The sequence below is a fragment of the Ixodes scapularis genome, unplaced genomic scaffold, assembly GCF_016920785.2.
Source record: "Ixodes scapularis isolate PalLabHiFi unplaced genomic scaffold, ASM1692078v2 PGA_scaffold5__190_contigs__length_132052651, whole genome shotgun sequence".
NCBI lineage: Eukaryota > Metazoa > Arthropoda > Arachnida > Ixodida > Ixodidae > Ixodes > Ixodes scapularis.
In genome coordinates this window covers 117929213-117950640 of record NW_024609880.1, presented here as the reverse complement: position 1 = coordinate 117950640, position 21428 = coordinate 117929213, and the positions used below count along the sequence as shown (strand labels likewise).

The 21428-nt window shown below is 45.1% G+C and overlaps 1 protein-coding gene across 1 annotated transcript; it reads left to right on the top strand.

Moving 5' to 3' along the window:
* Positions 1–2073: 2073 nt before the first annotated feature.
* On the top strand, positions 2074–11934 carry LOC120843408. Its single transcript, XM_040214783.1, has 5 exons — positions 2074–2184; positions 7590–7729; positions 7976–8058; positions 10712–10798; positions 11786–11934. Exons 1-5 carry the CDS (start codon positions 2074–2076, stop codon positions 11932–11934), a joined length of 570 nt encoding a protein of 189 aa, XP_040070717.1.
* Positions 11935–21428: the final 9494 nt, after the last annotated feature.

Below are 21428 nucleotides of genomic sequence, written 5' to 3'. Positions count from 1 at the left end.
AAAATTTTTACTTTTTCGATTTTGACGAAATTTCCGGGCGCAATGCGGAAAACATTTTCGACAGTAGAACGCCAATTATTTGTTATACGTTCACAAATTATGAAATACTCGACACAAAAAGTTTCAGCTTTAGAATATACGTTTTAAGCGACTTAAAAATTCGCCGAAAAATGCCTTATTATGAAAGATTTGCTCCAGAAGCCAAGTTTGGCATTTATTTCGATTGAAATATATGCTCATATAAGTTACCTTTAACTAATTCTAGTAGAAAAGTATGCGTGCACGAAACGTAAAAACTTTGACGGTGTAGAAAGCTGCATTCTTTATTCCTCCGGCCTTCAAAGTTGCGTCATCGCGCAGTTGGGAAAATCGTTGTTTCAACCTTCTCTCGAATGCGATTTTTCTCACGAATACCAGGAAGTATCTTGCAAAAGTAAGATCTGTCCCAATGTGTCGACAGGTTTCGCAACCTCATACAAACATTTAATTAAAAACAAAAAAAATAAGCATGATACCACCATGACCGTCCTTATCTGAACGCACCGTTTTTTTTGTTTTTTTTTATTAAAGGCCGGCGCATAGTGTAGACTTTTCCCACAAGTAAGTGACCCCATTAATTGCTAGTATCCGGCGGCACGCACAGTCGTATACCGCGACTATGCGTATAAGAACTCTCGTGCGAAGTCCAACCGCCGACCGTGGCACCAAGGCCGCTCCCACGGATGAAGTTACACGGAGACGGCTGTTACTAGCAGTGTTGCCAATTTAGCGGTTTTTGGTTCTGTTTAGCGGGATAAATTGTTCTTTCGCGGGCGGCGGGATGTTCAGCCGGTTTTATGTAATCTTGGAGGTTTTTTTGAGATATAGAAGCTTAATATTTATTTACTGTCAACTATGCACCTGTCTTATTCATAATCAGCCACAGTCGTCTTAGCTTCCTCTCAGTAATACTAAGGTTAGTGAGAGTAGCACATGTGACGTCATAAAAACATTAAGGCGTCGAATATCGTAACATGCCTCTCTGTTTGGTGCGCGCTCGTTTGAACAGCATGAATGTTCCAATGTTCGTTTGACGTTTTTGTGACTGCTTCGTGAAATGGGCCGCGTGAAGTCCGCTCATAAGTTTATGAAAGCCTTGCTTCAAGACCCCAAACTTAAAGACTGCCTACTGGAGGTTTCTGGTGATAGCAGACGAACCAGGTGTCGCTATTGCAGAATGGAACTATCTGCGAAGCGCGCGGATTTGGTCGCGCGCACTGAGATAAAGAAGCATGTTTCGGCCGCTGCACCTTTCTCCTTTAACACGTTGACGACTCTGCAAGTTGAACGGAAGTCTGACCAGTCACGCCCTGCTGAAGAGTCCCTTTCCATGTTCATACGCGCTCACTCAGCAATCTTGGCTTCGCATCACCTGGGTGAAATGTGTCGTGGCGTGACAGATTTCTAGTCTCAACAAAAGGAAAGCTTCCTTTGAGATGACATTGATATGATCTATACTGTTATTGTACCTTTGGGCAAGAATTAAAGCAATTTTTTAAAATCATTTTTGCGTTTTTTTTTTTTTTTTTTTTTTTATTTAGCGGTTTTAGCGGTTTTCGGGATTCCGACTGTGGGTTTTCGATTTGTGAGTTGGCAACACTGGTTACCAGGGGCCTCAGCATTCTCTCTGAACCTACGACGCAGCGTGCACCTCGCTGCGCCGTAACGCCTGTGTGGCGATGGTGAACGGAACCTCAGCCTGTGTGGCCACCCCAATCGCACTATGTATTAAACGTCACTTTTAGCTTCTTTAACCGATATGTGTAGCCTCTTTCAACCTTTCGTTCTGAACCAAGACCAAAGAAAGATAACAGTAGGATACTCTAAAGATCACGTCCTTGGGCACTATCCGGGATCAAAGCACTCGAGCTGTGAGTTAGAAATAGAAGTAAACATCTGGACAATATTCGTAGCGGATGTTATTTTATTGTCAGCGAACATAACTTCATTTTAGAGACGATACCATATAAGGAAAGCAGCCGCGGCTACCTTCTGCCCACTTTCGTTTTCCTCTGTCGTACCGAAAGAGACATAATGCTACGCACATCGGTCATATGCGCATTATGCATCCTTGTATATGGACAATCTACGAAGACGCCCATCGAAAATGATCCGAAATATGAAGAATACCAGCGCGTGCAAGTTGTAGGTTTTTAGTTCTTTTACCGTTCATATACTTTTCATTGAAATATTCGGGATAATTTCCTCTTCTCCACAACAGGGCGCCATGAGCTGTTTCTAGCCGATCAGTTTTGAAGTAAGCTATTTTTTGCTCCTTCAGCGTTAGCCAAACAGAAGCGTGACTTGATGTCATGTGAGGCACTTCATCAGGCGTGTTTAGTTCGCATTGAACAACGTCAAAAGGTGGCCTTATATGCGCGATATTATGAGCGTGTAATATATACAAATTAATTATAAAATTATTTTCAAGATATTGTCGCTAAGACAATATCTTGAAATATTAGGTTGTTGTATAGACGTAGCTAAAAATGTTTAGGTTTATTTACTATGGTTGCTGAAGGTATGGCGAATTGACCGGTGTTTGCCGCTTCATATATTAAGCCGGGGTCTCACTGTTTATCCATCACACAAAGGACAGTCTGCATACAGTTTCGAACGCGAGGCACTGCGAGATCCGTGCTTCGAATGGCGCATGACAATAAGTTGATGGAGGAAACTCGGGCACGCGGCATTCGAACCACGGATATTGCAGTGACTCGTGTCTGCAGACTGTTTTTCGTATGATGTATGAGCAGTGTGACCCCGGCTTTAAGTGAACGATCCACACAGAACACAAGTTTTTACGCGAACATACGTGACCAAAAATAGGCTCCGTAGTTCGAAAAAGTATAATACCGATTGCTATTTTGTTAAATTTGTCTCACATATCAAAACACCTTTTACTGAATGGCGGATCACCCATCTATACACGGTGTTTTTTTTTATTTTTGTTTCTTTTTTTTAGCTGCACCAAATTTTCAAAAAAAGGGAACGTGATATAGAGTAATTTAAGCCCCGGGGAAGTGTCAATGGCCATGGAGGCCACTAGAAAAAAGGTGAAATTAGGTAATTAGTTAGCTAATTAACTAAAATGTTTTAACTAACTTCTTAATTTTTTACTTGAGGGCACATAATGTACTTAGAGATTTGAAGCTCGGCACCAATACTCTCTAGTCCTGCCATTAAAGTTTGGTTAAAAAATTTGTAGTAGGTGTTACGAGGTCAAGAAATGTCACTTTGGTACACGGCATCAGACCGAAATTAAACAAGAAAGAGCGCAGGTAAAGTAATCGCTCCGCCCTTCCGGCCTCCGTGGATCGTCGTTATCGCAGCCAGCTTCGCCTAAGCAAGTGGACCCGGCCGCGATAATAACAAATCGCATGCCCAAAAGGGCGGAGCGAAAACTTTACCGGAGCTCTTTCTCGCTTAGTTTTTACTACTAACTTTTTAATCAAACTTTGATGGCAGGGCTAGACCATATTGAGGTCGAGCTTCAATTCTCTAAATACATTATGTACTCTCAAGTGAAAAATTAAAGAAGTTAGTTAAAACATTTAGTTAATTAGCTAACTAATTACCTAATTTCACCTTTTTTCTAGTGGCCGCCATGGCCATTAACACTTCCCCAGGGCTTAAATTACTCTATCACACGTTCCCTTTTTTTTTAAATTTGGTGCCGCTAAGAAACAACACCCTGTATATAAGAATAGATAAATGGGCTAATTGGTACATCACTGAACGGAAAGCGCCAAATAACCAAGGACGAAAAAGGGGACAGAGACGAAGCGCTTCGTCTCTATCCCCTTTTTCGTCCTTGGTTATTTGGAGCTTTCCGTTCAGCTATATAAGTTGGCAGATCGAAGCTGAGAATTTGATATCTTTAAATAAATTTTATTTCAGCTACGTGTCAGCTACTCGTGCAATGTTCACCGAAGTATCATTGCGTGCTGCTTCAAAGAACAAAGCGGGCGCCACGAGCCGCTGATCGGAGTGGACGCGTGGCGTCGAGCTCCCGATTTTCGGTCCCTTTCTGACCTTTTCTTCGGTTTCTTAAAGCTTATTTTTGCTAACTGTCTTTTCGGCACGGTGAGCGTACCCTGTGGACCCTTTTGTGCACGGTGTAGGCACTTTTTCTGGACTGCGTCACCCAAACCTCTCTCCTGCACGTTGCGGAAGCGAGCTAAGCCTACTTTTCGTCGGGGACGCTGCTCAAGTTTCGGCAGCCGACGTCTTATCAGCAGTCGTTTCGCAGCTCAGCCTCTCGCCGCGCGAAGTCTGCTCCCTCGACAAGTTTTGCATCAATCCGTGCAGTAACACGATTGCGGTCAGCAGGTCGGACGAGGTCAGGCAGCTAGCCTATCTGCATATTCGGTCTTTGGTGATCAGTACGTGGGAAGACGCACGAGGTCACGGCTCACATGCCCACTCCAAGCGACTCGACATCAATAGTCGTACCGAAAGCCCCCTCCTTCGATGGAACCAAGGATGCAGAAGACAACCTGCTCAGCTGCATAGAGCAGAACCCGCAATGGCAGATACTTGCAGCGCGACGCATGGGGAAGTCACGAGCGCTACTAGTTAACATATGAGGCAAGAGGACCCCGACATAGGTGTACTTGAATTGGTTCACTCTCTCCTTTTTCCCGCACAGAGATAGAAACGAGGCGTGCGTCAACTGTAGACGAACTGGTCATCGTGCCGATGTGTGTCCCAACACCCGTCGCAAAACGAAGATGGCCCGCACTGCGAGTGCCAGCCCCTGTGCACCATCTCATTCCGAAGCCCGGAAAAGAGCTTTGGGTCTCCAATCTCAGGCCGAAGTTCCCTAACGTCTTGCCCGGGCAAGTTGCTCGAGCACGTCATACTCAAAGACTTCAAGCTTACGTGGAAAGCCGCGACCCTTCTACCGCACACCTCGCTCGGTTTCCGAGCGCACCTCTCTACCATGGACGTGTTTCTAAAAACTTTCGGAGGACATCGTCGAGAAGAAGAGGGAAATGCAAGCCTCGCTGGCCCTCGACCTCCAGAACGCGTTTGAGAACGTAAAGTACGAAGCCGTTCAAAGCCGGATTTTTCGCCTGCACCTCGGGATCCACACCTTTGCATACGTGAAGTCCTTTCTCACAGGACGCACTGCAGAATTCGGCTGGCCAGCTGGGAGAGGACGTCTCGCCGACCTTTCGAGCCTGCGTGGGACGAGGTACGCCCCAAGGGACAGTGCTCTCGCCCCTCCTCTTCAACTTCGCAATGATGGGCCTGCTAGAAAAGCTGGCCCTTTTTTTCCGGTCTACATCTTCGCACTACGCAGATCACATTACTCTTTGTACTGAGGGTCACGTATTACAAGTGCAAAGCTCGCTCCAGACGGCCGCTGATGTCGTAATGGACCATGCCAGATCCGTTGGCCTCGAGTGCTCCCACACCAAGTCGGAACTCCGTGTAAAGAGGGGCTACCACGAGCGCATTTTCCTGGACGAAGTCCAAGCCCTGGTCAACGGCAATCGCACCTTTGAAAGCGACTTGGTCAGAGTTCTCGACATGGACCTCAGAAAGGATCCGTTAAAAAGCAGACGCCATTCTTCGAATTGTAAAGACGTCCAAGAGCACGGCACGTCTCATTAGACACATCGCCAACAGGCGAGGCAGGGTCAGCGAGGGTGACGTTTGCCGCATAGTGCACGCGTTCGTCGTCAGCCGCGTCCTCTACACGGTACTTTACGTGCGACTCACGACCACCAACAAGAAGAAGCTCAATTCCATCATAAGACAACTGTACAAGCTGGCCCTCAGACTCCCAGCGGCCACGTCTACGAACCGCCTCATGCAACTCGGTATACACAGCACGGTGTCCCAACTTATCGAGGCGCACTGGAGCTCTCAAATCGTGCGTCTCTTCAAGACGCCCACCGGGTGCGCCGTCCTGGACAGGCTGGGGATCGAGCCGGACCCTTTGCAACAGGCCCCGGTCGACGTTCCGAAGACGATTAGGAAAATGTTGGAAGTCCGCCTGGTACCGCGGAATATGCACCCTCAACATCATGAGGAGTATAGAAGGGTATTCACTTGAGCTAGTTGGTGATTCAAAGTTCTGAGGGTAAAACCACTAAAAACAACATACAAGTGTTGTTCGTCTGTTTCACTTGTCCGCTGTTTTTTAGCGCTTTTACCCTCGGAATCATGAGGAGCGGAAGAAGGAGAAGGCTCAAGCCCTCAAGAAACAACATCGTAACAACTCCGGCGTCCTTCGCATGGACGCCGCACCGTATCCTGGTGGCGCATCTCGTAACGCCTGTTGATCGCCGTGGTAAACAGCGACGACTCCACGGTCTCCCACGCCTCCGTGACCACCAAAGCCACTGCAGTGGCGGAGGAGGCGGCCGTTGCACTGGCCCTGATCCACGCGGCCCCCCTTCTCAACGACGTTCACCAGCGATTCCAAGACGACAGTCCGCAGCTTCGCCAAAGGCAGGGTGGGCGCGGTAACAGAACGCATTTTTCGATCCTTCAAGCCCGGCTCTGACCGCACCAGACACCATCTGGTGTGGGTCCCCACTCACTCGACTCACGAGGGGAAGAGAAACGGCAGACGCATCGGCTATTATTCATTATTATTCGTAACACCTTGAAGGTCCATTGCTGGACATTACACAAAGGGGGGGGGGGGGGGGATTTTGTCAAATTACAGTATAGTCCACATTTAAAAGATCGAGAAACATCCCTCCGAATGCCGACCGGTTTGCTACCATGTTCCCTTGGCGGCCTCGACGAAGCGGAGTCCCACCACCTTTCGATGTCCAAGGACTGCCTGACGGTGTGTCAAGACATCTTGCAACACTACCGCTTAGAGCGCAGAGTGTATCCACCACCCGACAAAAGTCTTCCCAAGTTCCAGGCCCTGAAATGGAGACAGCTGAAGACGAATACCATACCCTACCCGGCCTTCCTGCGGCATTTCTATCCCACCGTCTTCGACGGGAGTTGCGCCCGCTGCCCGCCACCGGACCCCGCGGACGGGGGACTAGCCCGACCAAGGCCACCATCGCATACTTGTTTTGGGAATGTTCCTTCGACCCTCCCTCACCTACTCTGCGGGACTTCGTCGCCCACCTTCGAGAAGGTAAAGAGGACCCGCTGGATCCCCTTTGGGCCGTGCTTCTCCGAAGCTCGGAACCACACATCCCAGCCAAAGTGGTCTCCTGAGCGGATAATGTCGCGACGGAAACCGCGAAGACCCTACAAGAAGCGAATGAGCGTCCGACGTTCGACCTGGCGTGAACATCTATACCCGTACATTCCTTCCAGAACTGAGAAAAGCTGCCTCGCATGGATTCTTTCTTTTTTCAGAAACACAACTTTACTTTTTTTTTTCTTTTTTGTAAGAACTTGCGGTAGGTGAACGCCTATCCTGCGGTTTTCTGTTTTGGTATTCCCAATAAAGTTGTTTCTCTCTCTATCTCTCTGCAGAGGACAGTCTGCCAATAAGCCGGAGTATATTTTTATTTGTCTTTAGTGCAAACAAAAGTGTTAATGTGCTGTCTTTTTTTTTCTAGTTTCTTGATCCAGATGAAAAAAATTTTGTAAAATATGCTACATATCATCCTTTTCCCCGGGCGGATTGCTTTTGGAACACTATCTCATGCGAGAATGGCAGCTATGTGCTTCACCTTTGGATGCGAGTCAATGGAACAGTGTAATTCTCACTTTATTACTCTTAAAATCACCGATCACTTAATAACAGGACATGACCAGTTGTCACAGCTTCCGTCGCTTCACGCAATTGGCTCCTCATAAAACGCACTTGGTGATGTTGACATCTTACAGGCTACTAAGAGGTAGCGAGATAATTGCGACTGGTCACGTCCAGACGTTTTTAGGTTGTCAGTGACATAGAAGGGCCTACCTAGGGTTTGCTTACAAACGCTCTTGTATTGCGCAGCGGTAAATTTGACTCACCACTCCGGTTTAAAACCAGCGAAGGACGCTCCAAGCCGAACATAATCTTGCATAAACTCAAACCAAGTACGTATCTATTTACGCATATTATATTCACGTGGGAAACATCATCTTCCCTGATAAGGATCGCGATCACAGGTTGCCCTGGCACACCGCGGTCGCTAAGATTCCAGTTGCAGTGAGCGTACGCGATCAATGCTGGGCCTGCATCTGTTTTACGATTTCATGGTCATATGTACATATTTTCCTGCATGTCTTTGAAACTATTCCACAAAACTATTCGTTGTGGGCTTCTTTGATGTTACTCAACTGTTGCAACTATTCAGAAAAGGAGACAGTGTGACCTAGTCTTACGGTCTCTGTTGGAGGACTAAGCGTCTAAAATAAAAAATGCTATGACAGAAAAAAAATGCTTTTTTGCCGACGTCCTCACAAAGCATGTGAAAAGCCAACAAATTCATCTTACCAATCAAGCTTTTTACAATTTTAGGCGGTTGATGGACGGCTGCCGAGAAACGGGGTACACATTCCGGTAACAAAACACTAAGCTTCTTATTCCAACAACAAGAAGAAAAAAAACAAGAAATCTTACATGTTAGGGCTACTTTATATTCATGCCTGGCGAAAGTTTAACAAAAACATCGAGGAGCCACACGATCTACATGTCATAAGCAAGCCGAGTCATGCGCTCATTACGAACTCCAGGAAATAATGCGGCTGATGTAAAGTGTTGACGCGACTATTGAATCAACACAAGGAGACGCCGCATGTCATGTTAAAATCGGGTCCTTGACTCGCTAAACGCTGTTGACCGTAGTGCTCAAATCGTTGCGTGATGTGCAAAAAGGTAGACGCGCAGTCTTTCTTGTTTTCTTTTTTTTTTTTTTTGAGGGTTGATAATGAAGTATTATTGAGTGCTTGAGCGATGCTGTAATCGACCCCTTTCGAAGTTCGCGTGCGACCCCTGCACAATGGCGAACAACTGCAATCGTGGAAGGTGTAAGTCATTCCTTAATATAGCGAACGTCGGAGGGTGGCCAATGCTAGGAGCCGACGAGCCAATCATATAGCGCCGAAAGCGCTATATGATTGGCTCACTGCGATCATTACCTTTTCTTCATTTGTGGGGGTGGGAGTGTGTTTTTGCCTTCTAGACCAAACAAAGGCATAAAAAATGTGCCGTGACGTGGCGGTTTTAGTCCGCCATTGTGCAGGGCTTTCACAGCTGCCAACAGAGGACAGTATTTCGAAAGGGGTCTATATTGTAATTGTTTTCGATGCTCTGCGAGTTTAAACAGTATACATGTTTTGCACCTACGACACATGATGTCGAACGCCGGCAATCACCATGCATGGTGGTTCAATGGATGGCCGTTCGCAACGAGAGCCATGGTAAACTGCGCCGCGCTCGGCTGTAGCAACACTACCCCCTGTTGGCAGCTGTTCGATCCCTGCGCCATGATGGACCAAAATCGCAACGTCACGGCAGTTTATGCGTTTAATTAGAGTCAAAAGCAAAAGAACAACCCCTTCCCCCTCCCCCCCAAAAAAAAGAAAGGTGATAAGAGCAGTGACGTTGCAATTTCGGCACTGTTTGATTTGCTCGTCGGCTCGCATCGTTGGTGGCGCTCCGACCTTCCCTGTACTTTATGACCCATGGGATAACTTGCACGTTCTACAATGCCACTTGTTCCGCCATTGTGCAGCGGAATGATCGGCACTTGGCATTCGAAACTGGTCTCTTGCTAGGGGTCCGAATGATCGATTCATTGGCATGCCTCTCGGCAGAGTATCTGTCAAGTTAGAGAAAGAATGCGTGGCACGGAAGAGAGGCGGCCGCACATTGCCGAGTTTGCGGGACGCATTTCGTAGCGGCAAGGGACGGCACATTTCAAAAGTTGTCTATGACAGGAAACGCTTTTTGCATCGGTTTTGTCATTGTTTTGCCCGTTCTTCCGTAATGTAAATTTCCTTTTTTTTTCTTCGTCACGTTGTTTCCATGCTTCGAGCGCACCTTCGGGGCGTCCTTGCTGAGTACGGGCGAGTAGTCGCACCGCGAGCCTGTCCGGGCGGCGATTGGTCGGCGGCGGCTCCAGAGTGCAGGTTCTTCGAGACGCCGCCGCCGGGGCATCGGGTTGTGCTATCCGCTGCACGATACACTAGCGTTGTTTAACAGTACTTCGCGAAGCCGTAACACGTTTACTACGAGTGGCTTTTAGAGCCCCTCGTTAAATAATCTTGGGACGCGTAACGAAGCTTGTTTTGTCAACACGACAGCCCCTCGCGTCAGAACTTCGTCGGCGGCATGTTGAAACTTACTGGTCGTAGCGCAATCACACCAACGCCGAACCATTTTGTACGTACTGGCTGAAAGTCATCACCGTAAGCTCGAAACATTTGTTTCAAATTCGCATGTCAAAAAACTAGATGCATTTAAAGAAAATGCTTGGCATGTCAACAATTTTTCGAGCGGTCATTCTACGCCTAAGAGCATCCGCTCGGTGTGAAGTCAACCACGGTGTGGAGCCCCACCCTTCCCTAGTGTGACGTCACGTGCGTGGCATATATTGAACACTTTATAATCATTAAATTAATTTGTTAGGTGCAATTGAAGTTTTTAAGTTAATGCGTCTTAATAAAGCGAAGACAAATACATAATTTATCTACTGGGTTATTCTTGCTTTGTGTCGCAATCCAATGTCCCACTGACCTATTGCAGATGACACTGAACTTTCCGAATTCCCCTTAATGTACTTAGACGAGACACAAGTGTGTTTCGTTGTTCGAGTTCCAAAAGTCAACAACGGTGAGTACTGTCAGTACTGAGTAAAGTTGAGCAGCTGTTAGAATGCGCGTTGGTTGCTTGGGACTGAGTACTAAAGGAAGTACTAATAATCGATTAGGTTGCTTTTTTTTCAAAAACCGCTGTCTAAACCAGTAGCGCATTTTTATTGTCCGATTTTCGCACGCTTCAAGAGAGATCTTCGATTACACTACAGCTTTTTCATATCAAACGCGACATAACAAAATAAATGTTTCTATTTAAGTATTATCATTAAACACGATGACGCGACATTTTCTAATACCACCCTTAAGTAAATAAAAATAGTTTGCAAATCATTCGCTAGCTAGAGCTAATATAAGAAACCGTGTAATATTAGAGTTTAATCTTCACGAACTTTGCATGGTGCAGCCTGACACTGGCATTAAAATAAGAATTTGAAAAGAGTAATATTTTCGTGTTTGTAACCAAGCGTTTAATCTTTAGATTTTGAAAATGAGGTCTTGAAGCCATGTTTCGTCAACTGTTTATAAAAATTTATATGAGGTTGTTAGTGGGATTTTTAATATACTCACTATTTTGTTTCGAAATAGGTTGAGTTCAGTCAGTGTTACAACTACGCGCCTGTGTTTTCTTCTCGTCGTCATCTGTATTGGCTGTGAACGTAGTATAATTTCTTGGAATTGTTTTGTCACTTATTCTTTGATCTAATGTTTTAGTTATGGCATACACACTGTGCCTCGTCTATAAGGTGTTTGCATGAAATTTATTTCGGTGTGGCCACAGTGACTTTAACCGACGAACATTGTTAGTTGACAAAGCAAATATTAAAACCTATACCAGACGCCATAATATAGAGCTAGGCACTTATTTAAACATCGGTCGTAGCCTATTTTAGAACATAATGACTCTTGAGTTCTGTGAAGTTTCAAAATAAAAAGTTTTGTTCCAGCCGATTTTGATGTTTCGGCTTCAATATTATTTCTAAAAACACATTCTCTATTTTTACAGGTTGTGTTTTATTTATTCGAGAACAAAATGCAACTTGCCAAAAATGCCATCAAAATTGTGAAACTATTTACGAAGAAAACTGTAACGTGACTTTGGCAGAATCTCCATATAAAAGCACCTGTCACAACGAACGTCCTCTTCAGTGTTGAAACTGCTCTATATATATTACTTGGAGTCTGCATGTGTCTGTACGCAGTAATAAAGAAATAAAATAAAAGTTTGAGTCATTGATATATTATAGAAGTATCCCCTATATTCCCGATCTAAAATAAGCGTTTTCTTTGTCTTTGAGCGCTACCTACAAACCAACCGAGGCCCCGCCATGCAAACCGAACCCCTGCCCACGTCTCTCGCGCGAGGAAATGCAGTCACTGCCGGCTTTATGAATGTAATATTTAATTTTGAAGTGATAGTCTACACATATTCGAATACACAAGTGGTGGGAAAACTTTGTAAGTTCGAAATCTTTTTTTTTAAGCTACATTTCTCATTTGCATATATTTTGCACTTATTTATTGAAGGGCTTTATAACGAATAATGCTAGAGTTGTAATAATGAGTTAGTGTGACCATTTTAGAGCCTCAATCTTTTATGTGCACGTTTTAAATCTCAATATTGCAGGGCACTTGCAAACGGACACCTTACTTCCTAATATTTTATTTTAGATCTCTTGCCAGTTGCTCTTTATTGCTCGTACTCTTTATCGCTCGTACCATATAAATAATATACTGCTGACCAGCATGATATTCATGTACGATGCACTCTGAAACGCACACCTGAGGGAATTCAGACATATCTTATGAAGAACATCTAACGTTCGCCATAACATAGCTGCCTTTCTTGCCCGTATTATGTCTTTGATGCCAAGTTTGGAGTAGAAAAAAGTATTAACTTTCTTGCGAATGATTTTCCCCTTTTTTCTGCCATCTGTTTAAAAGGAAGCTCAAATGGCCCTTGCAAAAAAACGGAAACAAGTTAAAGGTGAATTTCAGAGTATTTGTTTTCCGTGAATCTGAAGATAACGTTTTCCCCGAAGGTGTTATGTAACGCCAGAAAACATGAAAAACCTTCAACCAGCCGTTATGTTATAAGGGTGTTGGACAAAATACTCCATAAAAGAATTTAAGTTAAGTTACTAAATACCTGCTTCATTAAGCATTTAAAATACTACTAAAGTTACTTTCACTGCAAAGTATCTGGGGTAGAGTAAAAATACTTCGAAATGTAATTCAATTGCTTTTGAAGCTACTCCCGCATTGCGTTATTTTGTATCGACGTCTGTGACAAACACAATTATACAGTTACGCAAATCTTGTTTACCAAAATGGTTTATTAGCACGCAGCAACACAAAACGAAAAAAAAAGCATTCGTCGAATATGTTAGGATGCAGAACGCCGGCGTCCGGCGCTTGGCTCTCGCGTTCGACGAGTGCAGTGGAGACAAAGTTAGCCAGCTTTCGGTCTACCCACTATTCCCTCCAATCAGAGCTCGGTTTTCTGACGTCCCGGCTCGCCCTTGTCTCCTCCTCTCCCCCAGTTTCTCGGCGCATAGGCACGCCGAAGAACGAATCACTAAACTAGAAGAATAAACTTTTTAAGCCACGCCCTCGATTTCCAAAGTTGCCAGCGACTTTACCTGCCAAACTGTTGGGGGTGTTGTAAGCTTGACCTCAGTCGTAACTAACATAACATGAATTGATGTTCTCAAGATGGAAGCGAGAAAAGAAAACATAGACACTGCCACCCCTGGGACTTTTTTAAAAACGCGCTGCGGCAATTGTATAACTTCCCCAAGCCGCAAAGGTTGCCCAAGCGAAGCGGTCTGGCCCCAGATGTGTTTGCCAGGTGTTTTGCGGGGCTGCAATGCCGCGCATCGACCTTTACCCGAACCGGATATCGCTTCCTTGTGCTGACCTTTTTCTGTGCCGACTGAACTTTCTTCGGCAGCGTGTTCTTGTGTACAGCTGCGTGATTAGTACATTGTACACGCCGTCAGCGATCACATTTTATCCGGATCCGAATTGAACTATCATTCGCCGAATAAAAAAAAGAAAGCTGCGGTGTGCACAAGCGCGTAGCAAAATGCCGACGATGCCACCATTTAAATGTTTACTCATCAACGCAGCAGCGAAAATAAAAAAAAGAAAGAAACAAAACATAAAGAAGAAGGAGGATTAACTCAGGAGCACTTAGGTGACTGCAGCATGCGCATTTCTATTCATTTTAGTTTATATAAAGAAGGGTCTAGAAGATGTAGGAGCTTTTTCTAAAACAGGTTGCGTTTGAAATCTTATACCCGTGCCACACGGGCGACTCGAATGTTATTTATAACGAATGACATTTCAACGATAGGTCAATCAGCGCGCGACACTCCGAGCGTGGGGCGTTCCACGCGCAACAGATCGCGAGCCCATTTGTCGATCACGCGTATGTCATTCGTTGTAAATGGCATTCGAGTTGCCCTTGTGGCACGGGTGTTAAATACCGAAAAACAACGGTCTAGTAGACAATATCATAGCCTTCTATATACTGACAAAGCCTGGCGGATCACCACGAGAAGCGGCCGCCGAAGTGGAAAAAGTGTAGCGGCAGACAACGGATGAGAGGAGAGCCACGTGACTGGCGCCCCGCTGCAGCGACGCCGAAACACACTTCTCCTGAGCGGACAATTGTGTTTCGGGTCCTCGCCGCTGCAAGAGCTGTGCGCTGACGTCCAGATTATTCGAGAAATGGCTCTTTGATGCTCTGTGCTACCAGATCATCGCGCTCCAAATTTGCGACCGGGCACTCTATGGCTCCGTCGTCAAACTGCCAGGCTTTGTGAGTATAGAGGAGCCTATGACAGTATAATAATATCGAACAATGGACTACTTCATAATCTTCTTATTTTTTCACTACAAATAAAATGGCGAGCCAAGAAACCTGACATTTTGAAGAAGGAGTTTATATTTCCTAGTGTTGTTTCATTAGATAAGGCTTTAAGTTGTGCGTGTGTGTGTTCTTGCCTTGAAGAGGAAATATTAGAAAGATCACGTTATTATGCAAGAAATGGCGTCAAACCACGTGGCCTATATTGAAAAAAATAGGACACAGCTGGTCAAACTGCTATGCTGACGTTATGTTACTAAAGAAAAAACAGTGAGTGCGCAGGCGAGCTGGTAGATGTTGATCATGATGTAGAAAACCCGAGACTGTGGTAAAAGCAGGGAAACTTGGTCGAAGAAGAAAGACAGGGAAAGAGAACGTCTCAAACTCAGCTACCGCGTTTATTTCCACAATGTCTTATATGCCCGCTACCTAACCACCGACGAACGACGTTCTCTTTCCCTGTCTTTCTTCTTCGACCAAGTTTCCCTGCTTTCACCACAGTCTCGGGTTTTCTACAACATGGTTATGTTACTGTTGTCAGATAAGTTCGCGAGACCATAGAAGATAAATGAGGCAACTTTGGCTATCATTTGCTACAATATTTTTGTATTGTATTGAAAAGCAAAAAGCAATGTTTCCTGTATGCGCAACGCGCATCCTTGTTGGCGTAGGCGGACAACCTACGGGGAAGATACCGATCGAAAATGATCCCGCATTTGCGAAATACCAGCATGCACGCGAGGTACGTTTTCATTTCATTCGATTATTAGCTTCAATGTGCCACACGAGTCTAAAAAATGCGCCTCAGAATTCCAAAGCTGCAAACCAATTTGCACCACTCAATCGTTCTATCAAAATTGCGGAAAGATGAGGCCAATATTTCACCTCTAAATCACGCCCCCCCCCCCCCTTTCTACTATTTTCCCCCATCGTCATAAAAGTCCCCCTCCCCTCTCCTTTTCAGCCCCCCCCCCCCCCTTATCCCCAGATATATCCATGCCACGACGATAGATGGCGGCAGACGCCCTTCCAAATTCACCGGGTAAAACCGCGAGGCTGCGTGCATCCAGCCGTCCTAACTACGCAAAGTCTGTCGGCTCCAGGGCCACTGGATATTCGCGGAGCAAGATACATTCCCTAGTAAACTATTTGAACAAATAATGCAAGATTCACTCGCCGTCTAATAAACGAGAAAGGCATGGCGCGCCGCGCTGAGCAGGGTTGACGGAGGGCCGACGCGGCACGAGAACAATAAAAGGTGCTTGACCCTGTAGGACGTTTCGCTGTAGAACTTTTCGGTGTAGGACTTTTCGGTGCAGGTACATTTCGGTGCACGGACTTTTCGGTGTACGGACTATTCGGTGCACGGACTTTCCGGTGCGGGGCGTTTTGGTGTACGGACTTTTTGGTGCATGGACTTTTCGGTAAACGGACTTTCCAGTGCATGGTCGGTGAACACAGAAAGGACCCAAAGATTCACTTTTGTCCCCATTGTACGATAAGCCTCTAACGACACAAAGCAAAACGTTTTGTTCTGTTTGTCTTCTTTTTTTTTTTGTAACTCTACTTTTAGCAGCATCTCTCAGCAGCAGCTAAGAAAAGTAGAAGCAGAGGCTTGCGCTTTTTTTTTTAATCTGTGGTCGTCGGGTGCAGTTGCGAGGTCTCCTCGATGCTGTCCATAGAACACGCCTTTGTGAAATGAAGTGTCTCCCTGTCGCAGTGAACAGAATCAAAGAAGAACTTGCCGCTTTTCTTCGTTCATTGTTCGTATTCCACAGAATCGTGACTGAACGTGCCGGCTTCTCCGCCTCTGCTCTTTGAAAGGTAGCCATTCTTCTAGACACTGGGTCAGCCCATCTTATCAGGTTATAAACTCACACACCTCCGTAACGCTTTTTGTGAAGCCAGGATTGGGGATGTCGCAGGAAGATAAGGGTCAACAATGCCAGAAACTTTTTTTTAGATGCCTTATTTTAGACTAGCTCCCTGAGGTCGTGAGGTTTTATATATACGCAAACGATATTTGCTTGACACCTTGTCATATACCTACCGATGTTGGTTGAGACTGGATCGTCGTCTTCCTCAGATGGCCGTAGACTTGCAAAGCAACCGTGGTGGGCTGAAACTTCTGTACGAGGGATCTGAGTATGCCAAGGAGCGTTCCAATAAAGAAAAGGTGAGTCTTTTTGCGCCTATTTTTGAAATATCCTACGGTTTCTACAGTTCATAAAACAGACTGTCAAGAAAGTCTCATAAATATTTAAATGCAAATTTGGGTCTGTAGCAAGAAATAATAGACGTCTCATCTTTTCTATTTTTGCAGTACGGCGATATCGTGCTAGCTTCAGTGGTATAAGCTTACGTGAGCTTTGGTCGACTAACGTAAAGCACAGTTAAACAACCTCTATCTATCAGAGGCCGTGCCAAACTATAGTCACGGAAATCTTTGAGCTTGGGATAATCACAGATTTGTAAATTTTGCCATAAACCTAAATGTGAATAAAGATTATTTGACCATAATTAGCAAGAAAATATGCGCATATTTTTTTTAGCTTTTGTTCTCGTAAGTGGCGTCAGGGACAAAGGTTGTAGCTCATTAACTTGCGAATGGCCGTTATGTGCAAACATCAGCCGCTATAGTTCATGCACGTGTTGACAATGGTAAATACGCAGTCGCCATTAGTATATCGAGCCGTCCTCGTTCAGTGTGTTTTCGATTCAAGCGAAGTTTTTCTTATTAGTACTGAGATTATAATGTAGGCTCTTCATAACTGTAATTAAGTTGCGATGTATAAAATGTTTATTTTGTATAAATACGACGGAGGTTCTGATACTAGGAGGAAGCGGCGCGTAGTATTTGGGACGGTGGAAATGACACCGGGGGAAGCGTGCTATACAACCGTAATATTGCCATTTCTTTACGTGCAGGAGGGTTCGGGCAGGGAGCAACGGCCATTGCCTCTGCCGTTTTGCTTAGACGACATCGTCATACCTGCGAAGTATGCATCCAAGAACAACGGGTCAAGGTTTCTGTTGTGCGACTCCGGTGTGCAAGACCGGGTTCGCTTCGTTATTTTCTACAGCCCGCAGATGGTGGAGGTTCTTCGGACGACTAAGACGTGGTTTGCCGACGGCACATTCAAGGTGGCCCCGGAGTTGTTTTTCCAGCTCTACAGTCTACACTGCGAGGTGGCTGGTTCCATCCTGCCTCCGGCATACATGCTGCTAACGCGGAAGGACTGTAGGACGTATACGCGAGCTCTGAGTGCTCTCAACGCCGAATGTGGGGGAGGCTGCGAGCCAAAGACTGTGATAGTGGATCACGAACTCGCGGTCATCAACGCATTCAGAGCAGGTCTACCCAAGGGACCGACGTGTGTGGATATTTTTTTTTTCATCTGTCATAATGTGTCTATCGCAGAGTTCGGTCGGAAGGACTCCAGGAACTTTATACTTTCGACCCCAATATCAACTTGGAAGTACGGATGATCCCAGCTCTTGCAATGTTTCCGCAAGACGGCATGGAACAAGTCATCGCCGAGCTGGTGTCCAGTCTCCACACAGAACTGCTCCCGGTGGTGACCTACTTCGAAGATGCTTTCGTTGGGCGGCCCACGGCTCGGGACAGAAGAAATGCACAGTTTCCGATTGGGCGCTGTGGGAACACTACGACCAGGGTTCTCTCCAGGACTTTCTGAAAGGTGGACATTACCGGGGGGAGGGGGGGGGGAGCGTTCGTTTTTTATTTTTCGCATTCCCCCACCTCCCCCCCCCCCCCCAACCGGTAATGTCCACCTGTCCACAATTCTGGTTTCTGAACCAATAATTATACAATAAATACTGATATATGATGCAGGGGATGGGAGCATGCAACGTTGCAGCAGGTTTGCTTCAAACACATCTTAGTCTCGCTTGAGCGGTAGTAAAGTAAACGAAACTGCAGTCACTGAGAGCTTGAGGAAGCTCAGGGCAATGATTATTATGTTCGCGCTTGCTGCTCAGCGATTCGCTCTTCGTCGTTCTTATTGGCGAATGCGGCAATCCCATTGGCTGTTTTGCGATAACGTTATACACGAGACTCGCCACACCCTGCGCTTTTTAAGCTGACAGTGACTATGGTGTAGCTCACAAACTGGAATGTCAGGAAGAGCACGAGAATATCAAATACCTCTAACGTCGTAAGACAATGTCTCTCCAGTCCAGCACAATTTTGTTTTCACTTATTAAGACGTTTCCACGCAGTTGCAATTCGAGGAAGCGCCCCCCCCCCCCCCCCCCTACGTTGATTCTTCGTTTTGGCGTGCTTCTCTTGCAGTTCCCTGAAAAGAAAAAAAAATATTTAGTTCATGTTCGTTTTGTCAACATGAATCATATAAAGTATACACTCTACCTGCTGGAATAGACGTAAGGCGAACAATCAAGCGCAAAGGTCCTTAGAAAAGAAATCTCCGGCCATCGTGGGGATCTTATTCAATCTTGAATCACCTCAGGACACGCGAACTCTGTTTGAAATGCAAATTCGCCGCTACGCACGATATTGTCTCCAGGTTTCATTAGTGTCTTCCCTTGACAATAAAATTACTATTACTGGTTTGATTTAATCGTGGTGTTTAAACCGAGAGACAGGGAAGAAAACTTGAAGATATATTAGAAGGAACAAAAGAAAAGTGACAGATAAGCTTTTTTAACAAACAATTCAGACAGTTTCCGGTGTATGGTTGCTATGGGACGAGCCATTTGTACTTAATGCGAAGAACTCGTCGCCCAGAAACCTGCCGCTGAACTACAATATGATTGGCGCAGACAAAAATTGTTTGCTTTCTTTTTTCAAAAATACTGATTTCTTTGCACGTTTAGGTGGGGTCTGAAGGTTAATATTACATCGATGTACTTTCACTGGCAAAGGCAGCATGTAAGCAGTATGAAAGTGTGTGTCACTCATAGCGACAATATAAAAATTACCACAGGCACAAGTATTGTGCCTGGCAATCTACTGTCAAAAGGAATGAAGAACAATTATAAAGCATTCTTTTTCCTTAATGTGACTTTACTCTTATGGCCTACAAACTCAATCGCTTTGCACATTTCCTCGCGAACATCGCTTGTCCCACAGCTAACCATCCAGCGCCCGAAATGCTCTACAAAAATACATTATCTATACACTCTTAAAGGAATAATTACTACTGTCTTTCAAAGAGATGAGGGTGACACCCAGCACTTTGAGAACCACTCGCCCAAATTTTAATTATGCACCTATAATGTATCCGTCTGCCACGTTTAAAAAAAAAACTTTGGGAACCCGTGACAATCCACAAAAAAAGGGCGAGGGATGCTCCATACACGAGCTCGCTCATTCATAGAAGTGGCATTATAAGAGCAACGCGTCTCGCCTTGCTGGCACTCTATAGGCCCTCAACCGACACCACGAACCGGGGTAAGTCATCGCCGGGGGCGCCCTGTTGACCATCTAGAGGCCACGTCTGCACTTGACTGAGGTGCGCTACCAGAGCAGGATTGCTCAGGGGCTCCTCTTAAACGTCTCGTACGCCTTTTTCCACCGCCGAGGTCACCGAGCAGAGGAAAAGAGCACGCGTTTCAACCGGCGGAAGTGCACTGCTAAACGGAGCGTTACACGGATTCTCCGCAATTCTGGGGTCGAAGGAAAACACGGAGTATAAAGTTTTCGCGGTCAGGTTGGGGTTGCACTTGGTACGCTGCTGAACTTTTTTTTATATAGCTTAAGCTTTACTTTTATTTATGTATTTATTTTTTATAATTTTCATGGGCAGTAATTTACAGAAGCCTAAGGGTTTTTAAATAGTAAGCGATAGACGAGTTTAATTTAGCACCACCACATGGACTATGTTCCTGTTGCCTTGTTTGCTTTAAGAGTAGTACCTAGGCCGTTTCAAGGGTTGTACACTTTCTGTATCTGTTCTGACCAGTGATAGTAAATCGAGTGGGTGAAATATAGCTTGAGGTGGAAAAAAAAGTACAGACCTCGTGGCAGTGACAGCGATTTGATTACTATATTAAAAGTTTGTTTTCGGTGACCTGGCAGCTTCGGGTGATTTGTGACGTGCCACGAGTGAATTTCTATTTATACGTCGTTTTCTCGCTTCATTATTGTCAAGGTCCGTTACAAAAACGACAAGATACCACGTGACGTTTGAGATTCATTGGATGCTTTTTGTTCGTTCATTTCTTGATTACAAAAACTTGCCTCGCACGTTTTTTTTTTTTTTTTACATATTAGAAATGGGGGAATTTTAGTGTAAACACGTTTTAAATATTCAGTAAAATGTTCCATTATTTTTAAGGAAAACGATGCCTAGTAATCCGCACATCCCCTTTCATTAGCTTGTTGAAACGCGTATGCGATGTTCGAGAAGCCCTTATTGTACCTCAAGCGTGCGGCCAGCGGAAGCAAGCCCTCGTGGAATATGATTGAATATTAAAAAAAAAAGATCGCTTAATATCCACCAAAACCTTTACACAGCGAAAGTTAAAGATAGGTTTTTCGTCTAATAATAAATAAATAAATAAATATATATATATATATATATATATATATATATATATATATATATATATATACACACAGAGATAGAGAGAGAGAGAGGTTTTTTTTTTGTTTTTTTTTTGAGGGGGTGGGGGGGCGGATACATGCAAACGTTTGAACCGTCTCTCGGTTTTGTAGTCTACCAAAGTTCGTCAGATCCCTTCGCTAAAGCAGGACCGATATGTATAGGTTCCTCGATTTTGTCTGCCGCTT